Consider the following 22797-nt stretch of genomic DNA (forward strand, 5'->3'; position numbering starts at 1 on the left):
AAAAAAAAAAAATCCAGAAAATCACATTGTAGGATTTTTAAAGAATTTATTTGCAAATTATGGTGGAAAATAAGTATTTGGTCAATAACAAAATTTCATCTCAATACTTTGTTATATACCCTTAAAAAAAAAAAGAGGGGAAAGAGGCAAGTTTGTCTACCACAATAATTAACTGTTTTTGGTTGTCATCATCCCCCAGATGTCACTCTAATAACAATTTGAGAGACTCTTGCCTTTGATGACGCACGGATATGGATAATAACACTAACATCTGCTGTAGGCACTGCTGGGAAAGGTGGCTAAATCCTTTAGCCTGACTGCCTCTTTCTCTCAATTCAACAATGCATTTGGGAACAGCTCATAATTTGTATCCACCATTCACACGGTAAACAACAACAATCTCATCAGATTATATATCAAAAAGCTCACTGGCTTTACTGGTAATCTACTGACCTAAATAGTAGAAATAGTTAGTAGAACTAGAAGATGACTCAAAATATTTGTATGCCATCGTTTCTAATCAACTAAGAACAACTGTAGGATAGCTTATACTGAATGATGCATATGTGAAAATTTATGTCACATGATTAAATAAAATTGTACTATAAACAGTACTTTAACCCTTGTTTACTGGGAAGTATAATAACTAACTCTACAGTAAATATAGTTGTCTGCATGTAATGATTTGCATGTAATGCTTTTGTAAAATCGAAGAGTATGGATCATTCAGAGCTTCATTAGGACAAGTGGCCTGTCACTCAAACATCCTGTACATTTTCATCAAGGTCATCCAGTGCAGTCAAGCAGAAAACAATGACAAACTGGAGCACTCCATCACTCCATCAACCTTGTAGTCATTTTGTTTCGATATGGACATGAAGGCAACATAATGATAATTGGAGAACTGGGCTCAAAGTCTTAAAAGCATACTGGAAGAAAGCTCAAAACTATGAAACATTATTATTAAGGACAGGCGTACAAAGTGTTCTTACAGATGCCGTTTCCAAAAGAGACACTATGTTGTTCTTGTAAATGTTTTCCTCATAAGATTACTTTATGCTTATTTATTTGCTTCCACTTTATATTAGGTGTCTTTCACTGCTATGTACCGTATGTCACAAAAAAAATAAATAATAATAATTGTTTAGTACAATGTACTTGTCGTGTTCAAGTTGTATAGCTGACTTTGAGGTGGAATATGTGTACGGTTAGGGACAGGTTTTGTGATATGGTTAGGTTTAAGGGTAGGGGTAGAATTATAGTTATATTATATTATAGTATAATTATAGATATAACTACAGAAATGAAGATGTAATTACATGCCGTTTTTTATATAAGTACAATGTACTGTAAAAATGTACAATGTACACAATAAGTACATTATATCAAATGATTCATTTAAATGTTATTACATAGTAGTTAAAGACACTTATTATAGTTAACTAAAAAAAATTGATTAATGAATTTGAATTATTTGATTAAAATGGTTTGTTCCACAAATGCATTGAGCTGAGTGCTGAACATGTATTACCACAAATACTAATAAAATAGATTTAATCTGATTGATGATACATATAGAAATTAGACAAATACAATAAAAATGCATTAAGATTTTTGTAGTTTTTATGTTTATTGTATTTATGGCACATTTGCATCTTTGTACAAAACATGATAAAGTAGGATGTCATATCAAAGGAGTTTGGTTACCATTTCAAACATTCATTGATAAAAAAAAAACATCTATGAAACTGTCATAAACAATTAAAAGCACATGAAATCTGCTTGTTTGAAGCTCTTCTTGAATAATCTCTAGGCCTCTTTTTATGTGGATAGATTATGTCCCCTGGTCTTAATACATGAGAACCATATGGGTGATTGATTGTCAAGTGTTTCTGTGTACATAGGTGTTGTTATTATAACATTAAGAAACATATACATATAACATGATATTCAGCCACTAATCACAGCTAAAACCAGCTTCTTACTGATTCAAAGCTTCACGGCTTCACTTCACAATCTCACTTACTCCTATGTGATATATTTGAAGCCCCTCTAAGAATATCTCTCCTTTATTATTTAATACCATTGCCGAAAGGTGAAATCAAGCTTGACGGTAAGTCATCACAAGTGAATAAACAAAATAAGGACCTTTAGGGACTCTGAGCCTCCTCGAAGATGGTTCGATATGTCCGAGGTGTGCTGTCAGCCACTGGCGTGTCAGTGTGGGGGAAAAGAGCCGGTCTGGTCTTAACTGGAATTCGCAGGAAGCGTCCAGAGGTGACAAGGTCTCCATAGCCACGAGCATGAGAGAAGGCATAACCAGATCGTCTTGTACTGATTCGTCGTCGAGGGAATTTGCGAGGAGGTGGTAAAGGCACAGCTTTGGCCTGTCTGACCTTATGACGCACCTGTAGAGCAGAAGAACAAAAAGAAAATATGCAGTATACTGAAAGGAAAGAATATCATTAATATTGAAAAAACAGGAAGAAGGAACAAGCATAAGGCTCAAAATTGTAGTCATTTTGTCTATGAATGACTCCTGCTCATGAGATTGTGACACCACTGATTGTGGATTCCAGAAATAACCTTGACATTATGTCTCAGCATGATGCTGTGCTGCAGCCGTGCCACTGCATCCCACAGCTCTGACTCATTCGACACATGCGTTCGACTCATTAAAGGAGGAAGATCTCACATTGTCATCCTGTCGAGGACTGGCACATTGCCTGAGAGAGAGTTTGAACGCAGTTTTGGAGCAGAACTACTATAAATAGTAAACATGTAGTACAAGATGCCTGTGATGCCAGAAAAACTCCATCATACAATATTCTTCTCTTGGGTTCATATGTTGCAGCGTTGTAGTGGAGACCAGCTCATACAAGTCCAAGTCAAGCGTCGTGTCGGAGTCAAGCATGAATCAAGGACAAGATCAAGATCCACGAAAATATGGTCTCAGACTCTGTCTCAAATACTACAACACTGATATATTGCATTTTGAATCAATTGAGGTGACACCAAAACTTGAAACCACCTTGTCATTGATAGCTGGCTTGAGTTGTATGAAGAGGAACCGTTTTGCCACCACAGGCAATATGCACAATATGGTGGTCAGGAAGATGGTCAGCCACATGTTCGGCTGGTTCAGGGAGTTTCTTGCAGTGCCTGAGAAAGATTGAGTCATTTGAAGCTGCTTAAAACACACAAACAGCAGGATGAGTGGATGTGGTTGTGATGGACGGACACTCACCGATGAAAGGAAAAGAGGATGTGAAGATCAAGTACATGCCGTTGCTGTACATGGTGAAGGTGACGGCAAAATACACCGACAGACTGCCCCACAGGAAGAACTGATTCACTGCTGTCCAATAGTATGTGTCCAAACCCAGCTTAAACACACAGAAACATTTGTATTGTATGCATGAGGACATGTAATCTACCATTCAAAATTTTGGGGTCAATTTTTTTTATTCTGTTATTCAGCAAGGACACATTAAATTGATTAAAAGTGACAATTATAATGTTACAAAAGATATGTATTTAAAATAAACGCTGTTCTTTGAACTTTCACTTCATCCAAAATCTTGGACAAATGTATCACGGTTGGGTTTCACAAAAATATAAACAAGCACAACTGATTTCAACATTGATATTAATTATAAGAAAAATGTTTCTTAGATATATTAGACTAATTTCTGAAGGATCATGTGACACTGGGGACTGGAGTAATGGTGCTGAAAATTCAGCTTTGCATCACAGGAATAAATTACATTTTAAAGTATATTCAAATAGAAAACAGCTCATTTAAGTTGTAATAACATTTCACACTTTTACAGGTTATTGTTTACTATTTTTCATCAAATAAATGCAGCCTTGGTGAACAATAGAGATTTCTTTCAAAAACATTAAACAACCTTATAGACCCCAAACTTTTGAACGTTACAGTATACAGTACAGAGATCTCAAAAATGGATTCTTAAGCCACAATATAAAAAATTTAAATGTTCAATAATTTTGGGGTCACTATTCAGTATGTGTCCAATATGAATTGACTGAACAAATGCATTGCTAAAATCTAAAGTATAGAGATTACACATTTTTTGATTTGATGTAAATATGGTAATTCTCAATGACTGTTGTGCATTTTGTTTGTGTGTGTGTGTGTGTGTGTGTGTGTGTGTGTGTACTGTTGAATGAGAGTTTACCTGCACACTGACGGCAATGAGCAGGCAGGTCTGCGCTAGCAGGGCAAAGGATTGATAATCTGCGATGTCTTTGCCGTCATCTCTGACGGTGTCACACATGGCTGCCCAAGGGACGAAGAAGAGGATGAGTGAGCTGTAGCAGCTGTGCATCAGGATCCTCGCGAAGGCCATCTTACTGAAATACTGGTTCAGCTGACCCGGAGCATACAGCTGGGGGTACTGGAAACTCCAGCGGTCATTTACATCCTGCACATGCACATATTTTCATGAATGAACTTAGTTCAATGATGCTGAGTGTTGCATGCTAATCCAGGGGTGTGGTAATTGATATATGACATACTTGATCAAAGAGACTGAGGCCAATAACAGGTAAAGCCGTATATACCAGGTTGTAGAGCGTAATGAACCACTCATCATACACAGTCTACGAAGAGAGCAGAAAACACAAAAATTTAGCAATGTAATTTGTATGCTAAAACATTCTGAAAGTTCATGAAAATTTTATAGTTCACATTTTCACTCAAATTGTTTTGCTGATCATACACTTTTAATTGAAAAACTTAATTTAAATCGGAATTAATTCTTGAAAAAATATACAATATATAAAAAATACAAATATTACACAAAAAAATGGTGTAAAAAAACAATTTTCACAATTGCTAGTAAATTTGTACAAATAATTACAAAGAATCTGAAAGTGACATTGAATTAAACACAATTTTGCAGTAGAAAAACTACAATGTAGTAAATTCTTGTAAAACATACTTATTATATAATAATGTAATAATTATTTTATTTACAACTTCAAAAATATTTTTAGTGTATGCATAATTTTATAAATATGTACCATTTAATATCTAATTTATAATTATTTTAAAAACAAATTAATTAAAAAAATAAATATAAAATAAAATTTCTAATATGCATATTTAAAATAAATAGTAATAATGTAATTTAAGATATTAAGAAAATTGTAAAATATCAGCGTTTCACTTAGACTGTACTGTACATAATTTCATGATATCAAATATAGTACACATAATTTCTGAATTGAAATTAATTAAACTCAGTATTCAATTAAAATATATATATATATATAAAAAAAAAGGAAATAACGTGTATGTTGAGTGTACATTTCAGCAAAGTTTTCTCAAAATGACCAAACATCATCTGATTAACCGGCCTGGTCCATCACTAAACAGTAAACCAAATTCTTGTGATATGATTGAAAAACATTCCATCTCACCTGTGCAGAGAAGCCGCAGAAGAAGCCGTACCAGAAATGGACGAAGGTGAAGGTGAAGTTCTTGTAAAAAAAGTAGCGCAGAAACTTACACATGCGCAGATAGGACCAGCGGCCATGTACCAACAGGAGCCGCTGGAGGTAACGGAACTGAGCGAAGGAGAAGTCACTGGAGAGAACCGCCTGCATGCCCTCCTGCCCACTAATGCCAACGCCGATATGTGCAGCTATAGAGGTCATGAACAGTTGAAAGATTGGATATATTTTTAAACAGACAAGTTTGGTAAGCATTATTAGCACACTAGTCTTAAGTTAATACATGTAATGTTTATATTGTAAAGTTCCCAGTTTGACACTGACTCATTGTTTCTTAAAAGTGCATCTTAATTATATCATCTTAATCATGGCCTCTCTCTTTTTGTGAAACACTCACTTTTGATCATGCTGACGTCATTGGCTCCATCTCCAATAGCTAAAGTCACAGCTTTCTTGTGCTTCTTGACAAGTTCCACCACTTGAGCTTTCTGGAGAGGGGTGACCCTGCAACAGATGACCGTTTGGCACATACATGCAGTCCTCAAGAGCTCCAACTGCATGTCCTTCTGCAGAGCAAATGCCTGGGCACAAAGTATTGGGAGATACAAGGATTTAAACCATTTTCTACTAATCAACTGTGTATTATTGAAGAAGATGAGAAATGGGTCCTCTTTTCGATTAATAAAACAATGTTAGATTTCTCTTACCAGACTGTGGCCATTAATTACCAGTCCGTACTCTCCATCGACCTTCTCATGGATGGTCCCATTGGTCTTTGGGACTGAGAACTCGACGTCCATTTTTCCCAGAAACAAGTAGAAATGTGTCTTTTTGACTATCTGAGATGAGCTCGGGCCCAGAGCACCCAGCGTCATCACTGCACAGAATTGATGTATAGCTTTATCCTAGAGTAACAGAGATTCACATTGCATTTCTTGATGCAGCGGCATACTGTGTTAAGTGACAGCAGTTTTCTGAAGTACTTCTGAACCCATGTGGCTATATTTAACACCGCAGCACGATGCAATGCCATCTAAGAGCTCAAAGGTCAAGCACATTCAACTGCGGTTTTCCTGCCTTGCCCTACACAGACTAAGATCATATTATCTTTTCATATCATTACATGTGGTGAAAGACCTAAATTCTTTTTGACTTTGCATTGAGAAATGAGAAATGTGATTTTTGATTTGTTTGACACTTCTCTCATGAAATTTGGCGCAAAGTGATGCCATGATCCAGCTTTGCTCGCAAAGACTGACATGCTCCTTTTATACCTGAACATGAAACCCTCACCTATTACAATTCACCTGCTTACTGTGAACTTCAGAAAAAGTTTCAAAATAGTATAATTTGGATATTCTATAACCTGTTCACTTTTATTTTGCCTCTGCCCCAGCTTTTTTGTAGTGTGTTGCAGCCACCAAAATCTAAATGTGTTTATATTTACAAAATACAGTCAGTGAAAACTTTGGAAATCTTTTCTTTGTACTTTTGTCAATTTAATAAAAGCTAAAGAGAATGAACAAATCACAGATTCTTGATTTCACTGCATTTTACAAAATGTCCCAACTTTTCTGGAATTAGGGTTGTACATTGAAAGAGGAACATCTAGAGAAGCAAACACTCTAGCAGAACTTCAGCATTCTGTGTGATGGTGACGTTACCAGCAAATCTTTCTCGATCTCTTCATAAATTGCATCCAGTTTTGCCTCGCGGTCCTCCAGCGAGGTGCTGGCCTCATGGTGGCGTTTTTTCCATTTCTCAAACTTGTCTTCATCTAAGTCTTTATAAGCCAAAGCCAGTGTCCTCAGACCCTCTCCAGCATATTCCTGGGATTGTGTTAGACATGAGTAACTCGCACACTCACACAATGTTATGGAAACACAAATGTAACTCACATTAAGGTGTTCTGTGGTGACCTCCATGAGTTTGGAGGACAATGGATGCAGCCTCTCGAAAATAATTGTGTCAGCTCCCTTACAGTACAGTGTCAGTTTGCCCTCTGGATTACGAACTGAAGAAACACACATTTACTTAACTTTGTATTGTTGTATTTCTGAATGTTTCCCTGCTTATTTCTGAAGGGTAACACATCATGCTCTCACCAATAACAGACATCCTCTTGCGGACATTGTTGAAGTCCAGCACTGCTAGAAGCTCATAGGTGGTGGGAACTCCCATCTCCACCAGAGAGATGGTCTCTGGGGTACGAGAACGAAATACGAAGCCGAAATTCCTTGCTGCAGTGACCAGAGCCCCCTCGTCTGGAGACTGAGCCTGGTAAAATAGCTCTCCTGTGGAGAAACAAAAATATATTGAAGAAAGAAATATGGCTGATTTCTGAAAATTAATAGTTGTATTTTGGATAAGAAATAATATATTGTGTGTTATTATAATGATTATAAATTATTATTAAATTCCATAATTGATGGGTATGGTTTTCATTTCAGATGCTTCAATCAATCTATCTATCTATCTATCTATCTATCTATCTATCTATCTATATATATATATATATATATATATATATATAATTTTATTTTGCAAATATGATTTATTCTAAAGCAATATTCTCATCAGTTTTCTATCAGCTGTGACATATACATTTTATATTTTATCCAAGGGCATTTTTTTAACCTTTATAGAGGGCATTTTCCCACTAATCTCATTAATATTTTCATTTCAAATTCTTACATTTGATCTATAAATTCAATTATAATAATGTGATTATCTATATATTATCAAATTTAATCATTTACACTGAAAAATACAACTGCATTAAACAATATTATGAGATTATTTTAAACATTTTTGAATTTACAAGCAAGAAATGATGGTGGAAATTATACTTTTCAACGAAATTAAAACACCAGTAGTGAGCGTTTAATGAGTGAGTGATTGAGTCATTCATTCAAACGATTTGTTCAAATGGCAGATGTTTATGCATGGGCTAATGAAACTTTGAAGCAACCGATTCGTTCAAAACACGGAATCAATCAACAATGAATCGGCTGGTTGCTGTGAGATGCGCTGTGTTTCCGCCTAAAATGTATGTGACATAATATTATTGTGTTTGCTTATTGAACTGTTTATAGAACTATGAAACAGTCGTAATGGTGAAAACGTTGTGTGATGTTGCCTAACTAACTGTATTTTAAATATAAACACTTTTTTTAATTTTTACCTTAGGATGCTGAGTTTCTTAGTGTTGCGTGTTTTGATTTCTCCTGAGAGGCTGCGTGAGCCTCGCCTCAGCAGCGTAACCTTATTCCGTCAATAGATGCATTATATACAGTAGCTATATCCACTATTCACCACTTACTCTAAATGTAATAAAATCAGAATAATACTTGCGTTTTGGTGTTTACATAGTTATTTTTAGTTACTGATGTTTTAATCACGTTACTTGTCTGGCGTTAATGTCGAGTCCTGGAGTCTATGTGCCGGGGCTTAGCCCCGGATGGCCCCGTCCCAATTAAAACCCTGTATATATATGTTTGTGTATGTACAGTGGGTACCTGAATACTTTCCGTACCCACTGTATGTATATGTATATGTATATATTAGGCATTAACTGTTTTCAACATATTAAGTAGAAATGTTTCTTAGGCAGCAAATCAGCATATTAAAATGATTTGTGAAGGGTCATGTGACACTGAAGACTGGAGTAATGATGCTGAAAATTCAGCTTTGCATCACCTAATATATTACATTTTAAACCATGTTAAAATAGAAAAAACATTTATTTTAAATTGCAATAACATTTTACATAATTGCTGTATTTTTGATTGAATGAATAAATAAATAAACTTTTGATCAGTGGTGTAATATATTTTGAAAACTTCATTCCGGTATCTGTACTGCAGACTGATTTGGTTGAATCAATGTAATCTGGATATAAAGATGTTGAGAATCCATTGTAAAATAATAATGGCACTCACCTTCTGTTTTTTCCTCAGGCATGACAGTGTGGCAGAGTGCCAGCAGACGGAAGAAGGCCTGGACCTCTGGAGAGCCAGACTTTACCGCTTCCTCCAGCTTGTGGTCATGGAAACAGAACTTTGGGTCGGCAAGAGAGTTCCAGGAGAAATCGACCTTCTCTGTCTTCTATAAATGAGGAAGAACATAAGAATGAGGAAGGAAAATAGATGTTTTTAATTCCTAGGGGAGACTAGACTTTTTTCACTTCAGTGAATATTTGTGAGATATACTGAATACGGAAAAAAAGCAAACATTACTACTGTTAAAGTTCAACATACAAAACCACTTCTAGAGAAAATATGCATTTGTATAATACAGTTTTTGACTTCTCTTAGAGACTGTGACATATTCTTTGGGACACCAACCCTGGACTTCCCTATAGCTTTTAAGTTATATATTGTCAATGTTTCGACCACTAACCTCAGTAACTTCAACCCTCTGCCCAGCAAAATCCACAACCTCACCTGAGGAACATAAAGACAGTTCAGTTCTACCCTTTAGTTGAAATTGTTGAATATGTGACAACTCTTTGAGCTCTTACCATATGATTTTCCATTGACGGAGCACCTGTTGAAGGTCATGATGTTCTGGGTTAAAGTTCCCGTCTTATCAGAAAATATATATTTGATCTGACCCAGCTCTTCATTGAGAGTGGTCGTCCTGGCCTGGGCTGGTGTGTCACTCTTGACGTGGTACATTTTACGGTCCCAGTCAATAAAATAGCTGTTCCCCAGACGAAGGATCTCAACACTTGAAAGGGCAAAAAAGTTCACTAGCATTTTTTTTCTTTTCTTTTATTACAAATTATAATATCAGCATAATAATTTGAAAGATTTAACCAGAAAAAGCATTTTAATAGAATTTGGTTGTCCTTAAATATCTCTTCTTCATTATGCGCCATAACTTATTTTGTTTTACAAAAAAAAGAAAAATGAATAAAAATATTTTAAAGATAAAAAGAAAGAAAACTGATTTTTATGTCGACATCTTAGATGTTTTCGCCACACTGTATGTCATTACAATGGAGTAAACAACATCTGCTGAGATGTTTTTTTAAAGGGATAGTTCACCCAAAAATTCTGTCATCATTTACTCCTTCACATGTGTATAATTTGGAGAATGTTGGTAACCAAACAGTTTTGGTTCCCATCGTTTTCCATTTCATTTTTGTCCCTCTAGTAGAAATCAATGGGAACCTAAACTGTTACCAGCATTCTTCAAAATATCCTCTTTTATGCTCAACAGAAGAAAGAAAGTCATACAGGTTTGGAATGATATGATGGTGAGTAAATAATGGCAGAATTTTCATTGTGGGGTGAACTAACTCCAGGTATTGAAAATAAATGTAAATTATAACCATATAACTTTCATTTAAGTTAATATAAGTTCTGACCTGACATAGAGAGAGATGGGAACTACAGTGTTGAGGATGATGACGTAGGACCAGAAGGTGAGAAATGCTGAGAGAGATGCATTCGCTCCATCAGCCCTGGGTAGGAAGCTAATGAAGGAATTCCCTTCCTGGTATTCCCAAATGCCATTCCCAATGGACAAGATGGTGCACATGAAGGCCAGAAAACCAAAAATCTAACAAACAAATGCGTATGATGTGAAATTAATTGTGTCGCTCAAACATTTTTGTGAACATTTATTACACGCATCTACTTACAAACATCACCAAGAAATTCATGAGATGGTCAATGCTGGTTCTCTTGAAGATGGATTTGCCCGAGTTCTGCATGAGCTTTGTGTCAGGACCTAACCGGATTTGGACAGAGCTTTTAAATATATAAAACTTAAATATAGACTTCATACACCCATTTTTAGTTTATGATTTCGCACCTCCAAACACCACCAGGCCGAAGCACCAGTCTGAGTTTCTGAGGGTACATCCTCTGAGCAGAATCCTCTCATTATCCAGAGAAAACGTCTCTCCTCCCACCGTCAGAGTTCCTGTGAACTTATCCAACCGGTTGTTTGGAGGCTCACAGCGCACCTCACCTGAGATATACAATATTGATATAGTGTATTTAATAAGGGTTCTACACAGCAGGGATGCTTTTGTACAATTCACTCTTAGTAATGCCCTAGCAACCACTCAGAACACCTTAGAAACCACTTAGGAATGCCCTGGCAACCTGCTATAGTGCAGATTCTTTGCAGGTCCATTATGTGCATCTGTCCCTCACCTTTGAATGCTGCTAGTTTCTGGATGTCATTGCCCAGGTCTCCTGTGATTGTCAGAGCCTGTTTCACCTTCAGGTTGGTCTCCCTGTGGCAGACAGGAAAAGAGAGACAGATGATGGCTCTGAATCCATGTATCATTCGATCATTCGTTTTTTATTTAATATTGAAAGTAGAAAAATTTTAAAACTGATCCTTTTTCGTTTTTTTCCAAAAAACGAAAAACGAGAATTCAGCTTAAATTTTCATTTTTCGTTCATGGGTGGAAAAATGAATAAACAGCTTGAATATTGGATTTCTACATGTGGGCAGGAATTAAATGCCCCTTTCTGCTGATTGGTCAGCCGAAGATCAAACCGTGCCTTCATCAGTTCTTCCGCAGTATCATGCAGCAGAATAATAGTCCTCCACTGCTGCAGTTGTATGGATTCTTAACACATTTATTGCAACTACATTTAATCTTTTTTCATCAAACAAACAGGCTAATGAATAGCTCGACACAACTCATACCGGGGCAGAGTCTAGACAGGGCTTTCTTCTGTGTACATATACTGTAAATTTTATTCTTTGCATCAGCTGGCATGGCAGGGTATGACATGACAGCTGTCATAGCCTACCCTGCTCACCCAGTAAGTCTGTTTGTTTAATTAAGAAATTAATTAATTTGTTTCAAAATAAATATTTTAAACACTAAGAAAGAAAGGAAACAATAATAAATTGGTTTGGGTATATATAGGCCTATGTTGCAAGAACTGTCATTTTGACTGACAACCAGAGAACAACAGATATTAAATAGCCTACTGTTAGAGTTATATAATGTAATCTTGTGTTTTATTAAAATTGATTATAATTGATATCTCAAAAGGATATGCACTTGTGCGCAGCGTGAGCTGCCACGCAAGATTTTCATAAAATATAATAACTTGCCATTTCGTTTTTTTTCTCACCAAACCCTCAGTTCAGATGCATAAGATTATTTTATGACAGATATGTATCCGCTTAAAAAAAAATAAAATAAAAAAAAATAAAGTCACCATTCTCTGCCATTAAATTGGCAAGCCCGAGCAGGACATTGCGATGTTGCGAAATTGCGATGGGTTAAATAAACTCAATAAGCAGACAGACTACAGTCAAGCGCAGACCAGTATTGAAGTGCACAGGAAATAAGCAGCAGTCATATTTAAAGCAGTTTAAATTAATATTGAGTACTGATTGATGTTCACTTGGATTTTTCCCCCATCGAGGGAACTTAATACTCTGTCATTAGACGAGCTATTCATTAGCCTGTTTGATGAGAAAAATATGAAATTGATCAAATGGGTTATTAATCCATACAACTGCAGCAGCGGAGGACTATTATTCTGCTGCGTGATACTGCAGAAGAACTGATGATGGCACGGTTTGATCTTCGGCTGACCAATCAGCATTTAATTCCCGCCCACATGTAGAAATCAAATATTCAAACTGTTTATTCATTTTTCCACCCATGAACAAAAAACGAAAATTTAAGCTGAATTCTCGCTTTTTGTTTTTTGGAAAAAAACAAAAAAACGAAAAAGGATCAGTTTTCAAATTTCTTCAAATTCCTAAACTTTCAATATTAAATCAAAAAACGAATGATCGAATGATACACGGATGGCTCTGGTACACAATATTAACAGATGAACAGGTTCATGTTTACATGCTCGGTTACTAACCCGTCCAGCTCAGCCGTCTCAATATAGATGAGGTTGAGAGGTTCACTGCTAGAGAGTAACAACAGATCAGCCTAGAGCACAGGAAGAAAAAAATAGAGATAAGTTAGTTTCTAAATTCTAATGATTTCCTGTAAAAACAAATTGTGCCTTTTTATTGTTTGAGTCACTTATCGAAAGTTGCTAAAAGTTGCCAAATTAATTAGAAAAATAGCTAAATATGATGCTAGGTGCTTTTGGAAGAAAAAGTTGCTAGGGTAGTCTGAAAAGTTGCTAAATTTAGCAACAAAATTGCTAAGTTGGCAACACTGATTGCAGTAATTCCTGTGTGCTGTATAGGTACTGTATATAATAATTTCTGTTATTACAGTTAACTGTGCGAAGTGATATGGAAATGTAATGCGGTCAAGAGTGCTGCCTGGAATTACGTTCGCCGTGTGTTTCCCTGAAAATAATTGCACACCTCAGAACGTTCGTCAGCCAATCAGATTCAAGCATCCAATGGCCCCCCGTAGTATAATTATTATTAGTAGTAGTAGTAGTAGTATTAATACTTTTATTATTTGTGCAAAAAGTTTTTCTTTTATTTTTAAATTTTTACAGCAGAGTTCCGGCAATGTTATTTTAGAATTATGAATATATTATAATATTTATAAATATGTTTTAATTTTAGTTTCAGCTTGAGCAATTCTGCTTTAGTAATTTTCATTCATTTAAAAAAAAAATCTATTTTATATCTTTTTATTTCAATTATAGTTTAGTAATTCAACTTAAAAAAAAAACTTGTATATTTTTGTGACCCTACAGTTAAGTGAATGAATTCGCTGTCGTAATTACAGCAGATCGCTGTACACGTTCATTTGTTTCTGCCTTGAAACACTTGTCTAGTGTTACGCAGTGGAGTAGAGTGTAATACTATCAATACAATAGACTTACTGTGACAAACTCATTGTTTTCCAGCTTGACAATGTCACCCACTTGAACATTCATCCATTTTTCACTCTTCAACCTGTTTGAGACCATGACTTTTTATTTAGCAAAAATTCATTTTGGAAAATGCATTTGGTTAAAACAAACAAACAAAAAAAGATTAAAGTAGCATAGTAGAGTCGGACACTTACTCTCCATTAATGAGCACTTCTACTTTTCTGTTGTTCACTTGTTTGTCATTTTTGTGTCTGGTCTGTGTTGTAGGATGAACATGGGAACGCAAGGCAACAGAGAGACCATAAGAATGGACAGTCAAGCACGTTATTGTCTGCATTGGACATAGACAGGAAGCGGACTCACGATGTCGTCAGAGAGATCTTTGGCTAGGGTCATAGACAACACCAGCAGCAGCGGAACTACAGTCGTGAACCAGGACAGAGACGAGATCTGAGGAATCAGCTGTGCAACACAAACACGGTGAAGCCTGTTCGAACTTTTCTTACTCATATATGCTTTTGTAATTTCAGAGCAACCTTTTAAACTGCTGTAATAATGTGGTAATCTAATTGAGGTGGATTCAACAGGTTAAGATACCTGTAAGATGAGAAGAAAGACAAAGTAGGCATTGGCCAGTCTTTGAAACTGCTCAAACAGATTGAGAGGGAGGAAGGTGAAGACGTTGTACTTGGAGGTCTTGATGTGTATGTTAGACCAGTTTATGTGTTTATGTAGTATGTTAGACTAGTTTAAGTGTTTGTGTAGTTAATAAAACCTTACTTGTATCACACTTGACGTGTTCATTGTTTACTCATAACCGGAGTCAATAATCATGCAGATTTACGTTACAAGCTTATAGAATTGTACAGTAAGAAAGTTATTTCCCTTAACCAGGAAATTAACGTTCTTAGAATTGACAAGACAGTTGACCCTGAGTGGTCAGCTAAATATCTACAGTGGATCTAAAATATGAATAGTTAATTATAACTAGTTATGGTTAATTATTCATATTTCCCCATGAGCTGATTCTCTACAGAACCTTAGCTCAGTGTGTCAAAGCATGTGCGCAAACCACTAGGCCACGACGTTATCCTGTGTAGTGTGACACTGAAAGGAATAGTTCACCCAGAAATAAAAACAGTGTCATTTACCCTAATTACGTTTTTAACCTGTATGGTCTGTGCATCACAAAAGAAGATAGTTAAGTAGGATGTTCATGCTGCTCTTTCTTTTCCATATAATGCAGGTAAATCGGGGCAGATGCTAAAATAAGGACAAAAAGCACTATAAAAGCTCATAAAAGTAATTCATATTGGTCGTGCGCTATATGTAACGTCTTCTCAAGTCTGTGTGAAAAAAAATATTTTTTTTTTTCCAATGAATTTTGCTGTGCTTCCACATACTGAAATCAAATTTGAGAGCGAAAGTGTATTTGTGATATAGTGTTTCAGTGAATAATGATTAAAATAAACTTAAAAAAATTTTTTCCTTCATAAAATAACAATCAAACCAGCTTAAAACATTAGTTTAAGAGACTTTATGTATAAATTCATTTGTTGGAGTGTGCACACAAACATTTTAATAATACATTTTTCCTTGTCAGTGACTGTGTACAATATCAATATAACTTCAAAAATGTCCATAAATGCCAGTATTCATTGTCAGTACTGTTACAAGAGTTTAAAAAAAAGTGAGAACTTTCACAAGTTGGCACGAGGAATGTGTATATTACAAAGAGTGACAATTCCCTCCTAAAATACAGTCCCAAACACTGCTGGCCTAATTAACGGTAACAGTTTATAAAGTGACAGAGTTAGAAGTGAGAAATGTACAGAAATAAATAACAGGTTCAACAGTCACGATAATTGGCAATATCAACATACATTTTACATATTGGCAGTGTTTTGTGAAAAATACAATATTTTTACATTGAAATTTGAATTAACAAGGTGAGGCTTTTGCACAGGCAACAAATGATGGGGAAAATTGTAGTGTTACTGTCTTTTTCCTCTTTGTTTTTGCAGTTGTTTCTGGAAAAACAAAGCACAGCAGTATAAAATTCCTCAAAAAGAACAATTAAAGAAAATAAATCAGCCATTTAAAACGAAGAAACGGAGTAACAACAAGACTTCTCAGAAAAAAAGAATCATTTTTACTTAAAAGGAAAAAAGAAAAAGTTAAAATCATTTAAATAGAAAATATCAGAACAAATAATATAAGGCCGCTTTGAAATGAAAAAAAAACATCTACTCCTCTTTAATTGATCAGTTATCATATTTGAGCTTGATCTGTTATTTGTTAACGTTCATATTTTCTCTCCCAGCTGATGCTGATTTTTCAGCGCTTTTCACTACATAAAGTATTGAAAGATATTACATGACACCCCATTAAAGCATTCAAACATTTTAGCTTCAATACTGTCAGATGATGCTGCATTGTCCTTTGGTGTGGGTGATGAAGCAGGTGTAAATGTGAACGAGATTATTGCTGCCACCTACTGGTCACAGATGATGGCTGAAGTACGTTGGCTTTTGAAATGAATGGTCATTTTTTCTGATTCATTCATGCAACAAATCACTCCACAACACTGAGAGAATGAGACCTGGCCCCCAGGACACAAACACTGTCTCAGGAGTCACAACATTCATAACAATCATAATCATTACATTTCAACTTGACACATTCACAGCATCAAAAAAATAAGGCAATAAACACATGGCAAAAGGGGTGTTTACAGAGAAAAAGTGCACGAACGGATGTGGAATCTGTGTATTCTACAACAGACGCTTCTAAAATAATGACCCAGCACACTCACAGTGCCATCTACTGGTCGGAGGTCGAAGAACCTCAAGTCAGGGATTGACACCATTTTTTTTCTTCTTGCAAACATGTTTGTAAGGGATAGACATGTCTGGTCTTATTTTTTGCAATGATTATTAAATTTAATATGAGGCAATTCATAAAAAAAATTCAGGGTCAAAGTTATGTCTATGTCAGGTCAAAGTGCATGTCTATCCTTCACAGTCTCGTTTCATTCACGTCAAAAAAAACATGGTGTCTACCTTAACTAGTCCTTTGCTAGTTTGTTAGTGGCTGAATGTGTGAGTGTGTTTTTTATATCAATATATGGAAAAAATATTGTGTTCAATCTGTTTATGTGGATGACTCCCCCCTCATCCACTGCTAAACTAACAGTGCTCTTTATAAAACTTGTCACATGGCCTCTCTTGTGCTGCTGAAAGCCCTTCTCTCGTAGGCGTCAGTGGGCAGCAAAAACATTGATGTGGACACAAAAAGGTGACAGTGCTGATGTCCCTCAGACACTTAAGAGTCTCAGATTGTCTTCTGCTGTGAAGGAACGTCCTCACCTCCCCTCCTCGGCCGATCGGGTCTCAGACTTCAGTTTCACAAACTCTTTGGCCACCTCGTCACCCGAGCGCTGGGAGAGGATGCGCATGACGGTGAGGCCCGTGTCATCAATGTGTATCCGCGGGCCCAGTGGACACCAGCAGGCGCAGCTGGCCCTCGGCGCGACATCACACAACTGTATGACGGCGATACCGACCACACGGTCTGCGCGGCCGAAGCAATAGTCCTTCACACACACCTGAAGCTCATAACACTCCGGCCCATCCTCATTCCCAAGAATACTGCACACACACACACACACACACAGAGAGAGAGAGGTGGTTTAAGTACTATTCGCTAGTAGTTATTTTCTCATTGCTCTTTAAACATCTTGAATGCAGAGATGCCGTAATAATGCATATTAAAATTCTGACTCATACAGACCATATATCATCTATCAATACCTACCTATCTATATATCTGACTATCTATCCATTGGGGGAAGTCGTGGCCTAATGGTTAGAGAGTCGGACTCGTAACCCAAAAAATGGCTGCCCACTGCTCCGGGTGTGTGTTCACAGTGTGTGTGTTCACTGCTGTGTGTGTGCACTTTGGATGGGATAAATGCAGAGCACTAATTCCGATTATGGGTCACCATACTTGGCCACATGTCACGTCACTTTCATTCATCTACCTGTCTATCCATCCATCTTCCTATCTATCCATCTATCCATTAATCTACCCAATCTATCATCCATCTTCCTATCTATCCATCTACCTACCCATCTACCATCCATCCACCTAAAATACCATTTCTTTATTTTAAGTTTGGATAAAAATATGGCGTGGAGATTGTGAGATTCATCACACTAGAGCACAAATAAACCCAAAACACATTTAAGAACGGATCTGGAGAAGGGGACTGTGGTTATTTGTGAGAGGGTTTTTGGGTCTCATGGAGTCTGTGGTGACCTACCCCTGGACGGCTGTATTTTCTCACTAGGTGTTATCCTCATACCCTTCCCATTATGCACTTAAGGCAGAGACAGATGCAGAATAGCATTGGAAGAGACAAAGTTCAAAAGAAACACATTAAAAACAAGACCGAATAGTAACAACAACAGCAGAGAAACATGGACAGTAGACACATTAAGCAGTAAGAGACAGATAAAGCTTGAAGAAGAGATAACATTTCAGTACAATAACTACACAAATAAATCCACAGCTCAATACTGACACCTAGTGTATTGTTTTACAAACTCATCTCTAGAAGATCAAACAATATGAACTAAAGAAATTAGAAAAGGAAATCATAAATTATATGGAAGAAAAAGTCTTTGTTTCACAAAAGAAAGAAAGTCATACAGGTTTAGAACAACATAAGTAGTAAATAATGATTAAATTGTCATACTATTCCTTAATATTGATGTTATCAAGTCTGTCATATGTATAAAATAGTGTGGATGTGTCACTAGATGTGTGTGTGTTCACCTTGAGCATGCTGAGTAGTTACAAACGTCTTGATGAGCGTGTCGGTGGTCTGGGTATAGAGGGACAGCGCGTGTCTCAGCGAGGACAGTTCAGGACTCTTCTCCAGGAAGGCCTTCTTCAAACCATTTCCTCCAGCGTGGAAGTATTGCTGCAGAGGATAGCGATTAATCAAATATTCATTCTGTACAAACCACTGCTTTTCAAACAACATGGAAATCTATTGGTGCTTTGAAAGAAAATATAATTTATACCTTTATGGTTTCGAGGGCCACGTCCATGACCGCACACTGCTTGGGAGTCAAGCTTTTAGCTTCACCAGACATGTGATCCTGCAGAGCCAAATAATATTAAAAACCCATAAAATTGACAAAATGACCTCTAACACAAATCAAAATCAATGGGTCTGGACACTGAACGGATGTCATTGACTTGTAAATATAAGCGATGATGTGTTAATGTTTTTGGATTTCTGACACCAGTAACCCATGGAAACTTGTTTCCACTTCAGAGTAAAAAAAAATAAAAAAAACTGGGTAACCTAAAGAGATTGTTTAAATAAGAATTAAGAAATGAGGTTGCATGTGATGTAAACTCACGTTATTGCATCTAAAATCGCAATTTCAAGAAGAAAGTCACAATTAAAAGGAAAAAAGTCACAATTATGAAAAATAAAGTTGCAATTGTGAGATATAAAATCACACTTACAAGATATAATGTTGCAATTTGCAAAATATTAAGTCACTATTTGGTCATTTAAATCAGAAATTCAAGAAATACAGCTAAAAATTACAAGAAAAAAAATCTACTTTTGTCAATTTTTTTTTTTTTACAAATAGTCTAAAAGAATAGTCATCCATAAAAATCCAAATATTTTTAAATGAAAAAGAAATGTAATTGGCTGGATGGAAGTTTTGAGTTCTGAAAGTAACAGCAAGCTTTCTTCCCATTACAATAAACTATTTTTTTCATGATCTGTCTCCTTTTAACATTGGAATGGTGTGCAGTGCAGCAAAAAAACTTTTTTTTACAGAAAAGGTTTGCTGGGATATTCTGTTTACACACTCAAGCACACAATATTAAGCATGTGTTGAGGTTACAGAAACATGTCGAAAGCATTTATATTGAGGCTCTTCATCTGTACTCTCTTGCTGAGCTCTGAGCTGGTTTAAAGAGATCATAGTCTGGATTAAACAAGCCTGGAGCGCTACCTTGAGTTTGGAGAGCTGACTCAGTTCTTTAGCCGCTGAAAAGATCATTCCCTGCCAGGAAGAGATAAAAGCGTTACAGCGTTTTACATGTTTACACATAAACATTAGATGATTAATTACAACACATGTTCAAATACTTCATGTATTTCTTACAGGAAACATTCAAAAGGTTCCAGGCAAAAAATTTACTGGCTTTTAAAATGAAGCCTTTAGGGGCCAAATAACATTTTTTTTAGAAACCAAATAATACAATGTAAAAGCATTTTAAGCAGTTTTATCTGAAAAAATGACAATGTATTTAGGATCTAGTCATACAGGTCTTCCAAAAGTGTCATTGCCCTGAGGAAGGATGATGGTCTTCTCGAGACTGTTCATCACAATCCTCCACAGCTCCTTCAGCACTCGCTTCAGCACGGTTTTCTCACACACTGAGGCAAACAGCATCAGACTGCTCGCAAACACACACACACACACACACACACGCACAGAGATCAGGACAGGCTTCAGGTACAGTAATAATGGTTTCTGTACAGGTGAGGAGAGTTTTGCTCACTTTGCATCCAGGAAGTCCATCAGTGGCCGCAGCATGTTATCAGAGTCGGCCTCCACCTGGTTACGTGTGTTGGCGTTCACTGGACCCTTGATCTGGTACAGCAGACTGGCCATCTGACGCATGCAGTCATCAATGCGGCTCTGGAAACTACAGAGGAACATCAAAGTTCAGCATGAAGAATGAACATGCTAGACTGACGTAAGAGGGGTTGTGCAAAAGTGTGAAATTAATGTCATTTTTTTCCTTTTAGATTAATATAAGAGATTTTAATCTTTACTCAACAGAGAAATCTTGAGATATGACGCAGGCCAGACTAAAAACTACATTAATTTCAAGAGCACCAAAGCTACAGTACATAATGATGACCCACTGTACATATGTTTAACTGAGTGCTGTTATTTGCAAAACTGGAAGTGTTTAAAATCATGAGTGGGCAAGTCTAATGAAACCTGTCAAGAAATTATCATTTGTATAAAGAAAATAAAGCCTATTTGTCTAAGTGAGATTTCTACATAGTGTTTGTTTTCATTTCAGCTAAGCATCCTGTCTGATTCTCATATCTATAATGTAAAAAAAAAAAATAATAATAATAATATTAAATTGATTATATTATACTTATTCATTTCTTTAGTATTTATATCAGTGTGTTTTTTTCTTTACACAATAAAAACACTTTTTTACAGTAATGAGAATCATCACCGGGAACAATGCAAATAACAATGCAAACACAAATAATATTTTCATTAAGCAGATGTTTCCAATTATCATTAATATAATGCAAAAAAAAAAAAATAGTGTGAAGTGTTTTCTGTAAAAATCACAAATATCACAAATATGCCAGTATTTTTGTGTTGCCTTTGATTTATTCTGAATATATTGAATTAATATTAATTTAATATATTTAGTATCAATTAAAGACAGCACAAGAAATATTGACAATTATACACCACATTTTTTACTGTATTTTCAAAGCATAAATTCAGAAATTAATAATTATGCTGAATTTATGCTTTAAAAATGCAGTAAAAATATTGTGCTACAAAATTGAAAACTATGAATAATTTTAAAAAATAAAGTAAAAGTCTGGACACTTTGGAGAAAAGAGAAATCAGGGAAATGTGCTTGAAAGAAATATCAGAAAATAATGTAAAAATCTAAATGTTCCTAAATAAGGCGGCTTAATTTCCTTTATGCAAAATATAATTTCATAATGTTTTGTTTTGGTTTTTTAATCTGTATATTTTTCTGCGATTAACCCATATGCATATGATCTCTAAACACTGACGTGTTTCCAAAGGTGCTGCTCAGCTCGTCCAAGACGTTGTTCAGCTTGACCTGGAGATCGTTCAGGATGTCACTGGCCTCTGTGTCCAGCTGCAGAATGACAAACACACACACACAAACAGCTCTGATTAGATCAGTGGCCCTCCACCATCCCATTATTTCAACAAAAATCACTTCACCCGGTGCACAAACACCATCTTCATAACACCAATGTGATGGTATAACAGTTCAGAGAGGGTGAAAAATACCATGGTTTATGGTGATGGGGCAAAACAGCCTGTAAAATTCACACAGACCCAATTACAGGAGGGGGGGGGGAAATAAAGAAAGACCGAACTGGAGTCCTCTACTGTATAAGGGCTCCGTTTATGAGCTCTCAAACACACACATGTACTGTATAACCGCACAGTTTGCATAACCCACCTGTTTACTGCTGACCGCCACCTTCAGAAAGAGCAAAGTAAAGGAATGTTTAATTTTTAGTTATTTCAACCCCGTAAAATTAACTAGACTAATTAAGAGCAGGACTGAGGGAGGGAGGAGCTATGGGTTTAGTTATTCTGCTATACTAGAGAATATTAGTAGCATATAAATATAAAAAATGTATTAATTAATTAATTAATAATAATTAAAAAAAATTATATAT

At 36.0% G+C, this 22797-nt stretch overlaps 2 protein-coding genes across 2 annotated transcripts in view; both read right to left on the minus strand.

Annotated features, from left to right (window-relative positions):
* Positions 1-1622: 1622 nt before the first annotated feature.
* Positions 1623-17724, minus strand: LOC107555512 (phospholipid-transporting ATPase ID-like). The gene is made up of 24 exons (XM_016238334.1): positions 17636-17724; positions 14865-14985; positions 14631-14729; positions 14462-14523; positions 14277-14349; positions 13344-13414; positions 11652-11734; positions 11305-11463; positions 11132-11220; positions 10856-11049; positions 10004-10212; positions 9883-9926; positions 9423-9588; positions 7587-7775; positions 7380-7495; positions 7146-7310; positions 6189-6269; positions 5879-6062; positions 5449-5672; positions 4543-4626; positions 4203-4448; positions 3248-3386; positions 3032-3162; positions 1623-2408 (listed from the first exon to the last, which is right to left on the minus strand). Exons 1-24 carry the CDS (start codon positions 17722-17724, stop codon positions 2151-2153), a joined length of 3276 nt encoding a protein of 1091 aa, XP_016093820.1. The 3' UTR covers positions 1623-2150.
* Positions 17725-18429: 705 nt separating this feature from the next.
* Positions 18430-22797, minus strand: part of LOC107555513 (protein unc-13 homolog B-like) — a gene marked incomplete at its 5' end in the record, with an annotated part of 34086 nt that continues 29718 nt past the window's right edge. The window contains 8 exons of the mRNA XM_016238336.1: positions 18430-18648; positions 19107-19254; positions 19358-19435; positions 20315-20365; positions 20630-20762; positions 20868-21014; positions 22153-22241; positions 22575-22595. Coding sequence (XP_016093822.1) covers positions 18569-18648; positions 19107-19254; positions 19358-19435; positions 20315-20365; positions 20630-20762; positions 20868-21014; positions 22153-22241; positions 22575-22595 — 747 coding nt within the window. The remainder of the gene's footprint in view (positions 18649-19106; positions 19255-19357; positions 19436-20314; positions 20366-20629; positions 20763-20867; positions 21015-22152; positions 22242-22574; positions 22596-22797) is intronic.

The sequence above is a fragment of the Sinocyclocheilus grahami genome, unplaced genomic scaffold, assembly GCF_001515645.1.
Source record: "Sinocyclocheilus grahami isolate Dianchi unplaced genomic scaffold, SAMN03320097.WGS_v1.1 scaffold536.1, whole genome shotgun sequence".
Lineage (NCBI taxonomy): Eukaryota > Metazoa > Chordata > Actinopteri > Cypriniformes > Cyprinidae > Sinocyclocheilus > Sinocyclocheilus grahami.

Coding starts and splice junctions, on each gene's coding strand:
- LOC107555512 (XM_016238334.1), bottom strand. CDS start 17,724: ATGCGCATCCTCTCCCAGCGCTCGGGTGACGAGGTGGCCAAAGAGTTT. Junction 7,311..7,379: donor TCACCACAGAACACCTTAAT/GTGAGTTACATT, acceptor ACACAATCCCAG/GAATATGCTGGAGAGGGTCT. Junction 4,627..5,448: donor TCTGCGGCTTCTCTGCACAG/GTGAGATGGAAT, acceptor CTCTCTTCGTAG/ACTGTGTATGATGAGTGGTT.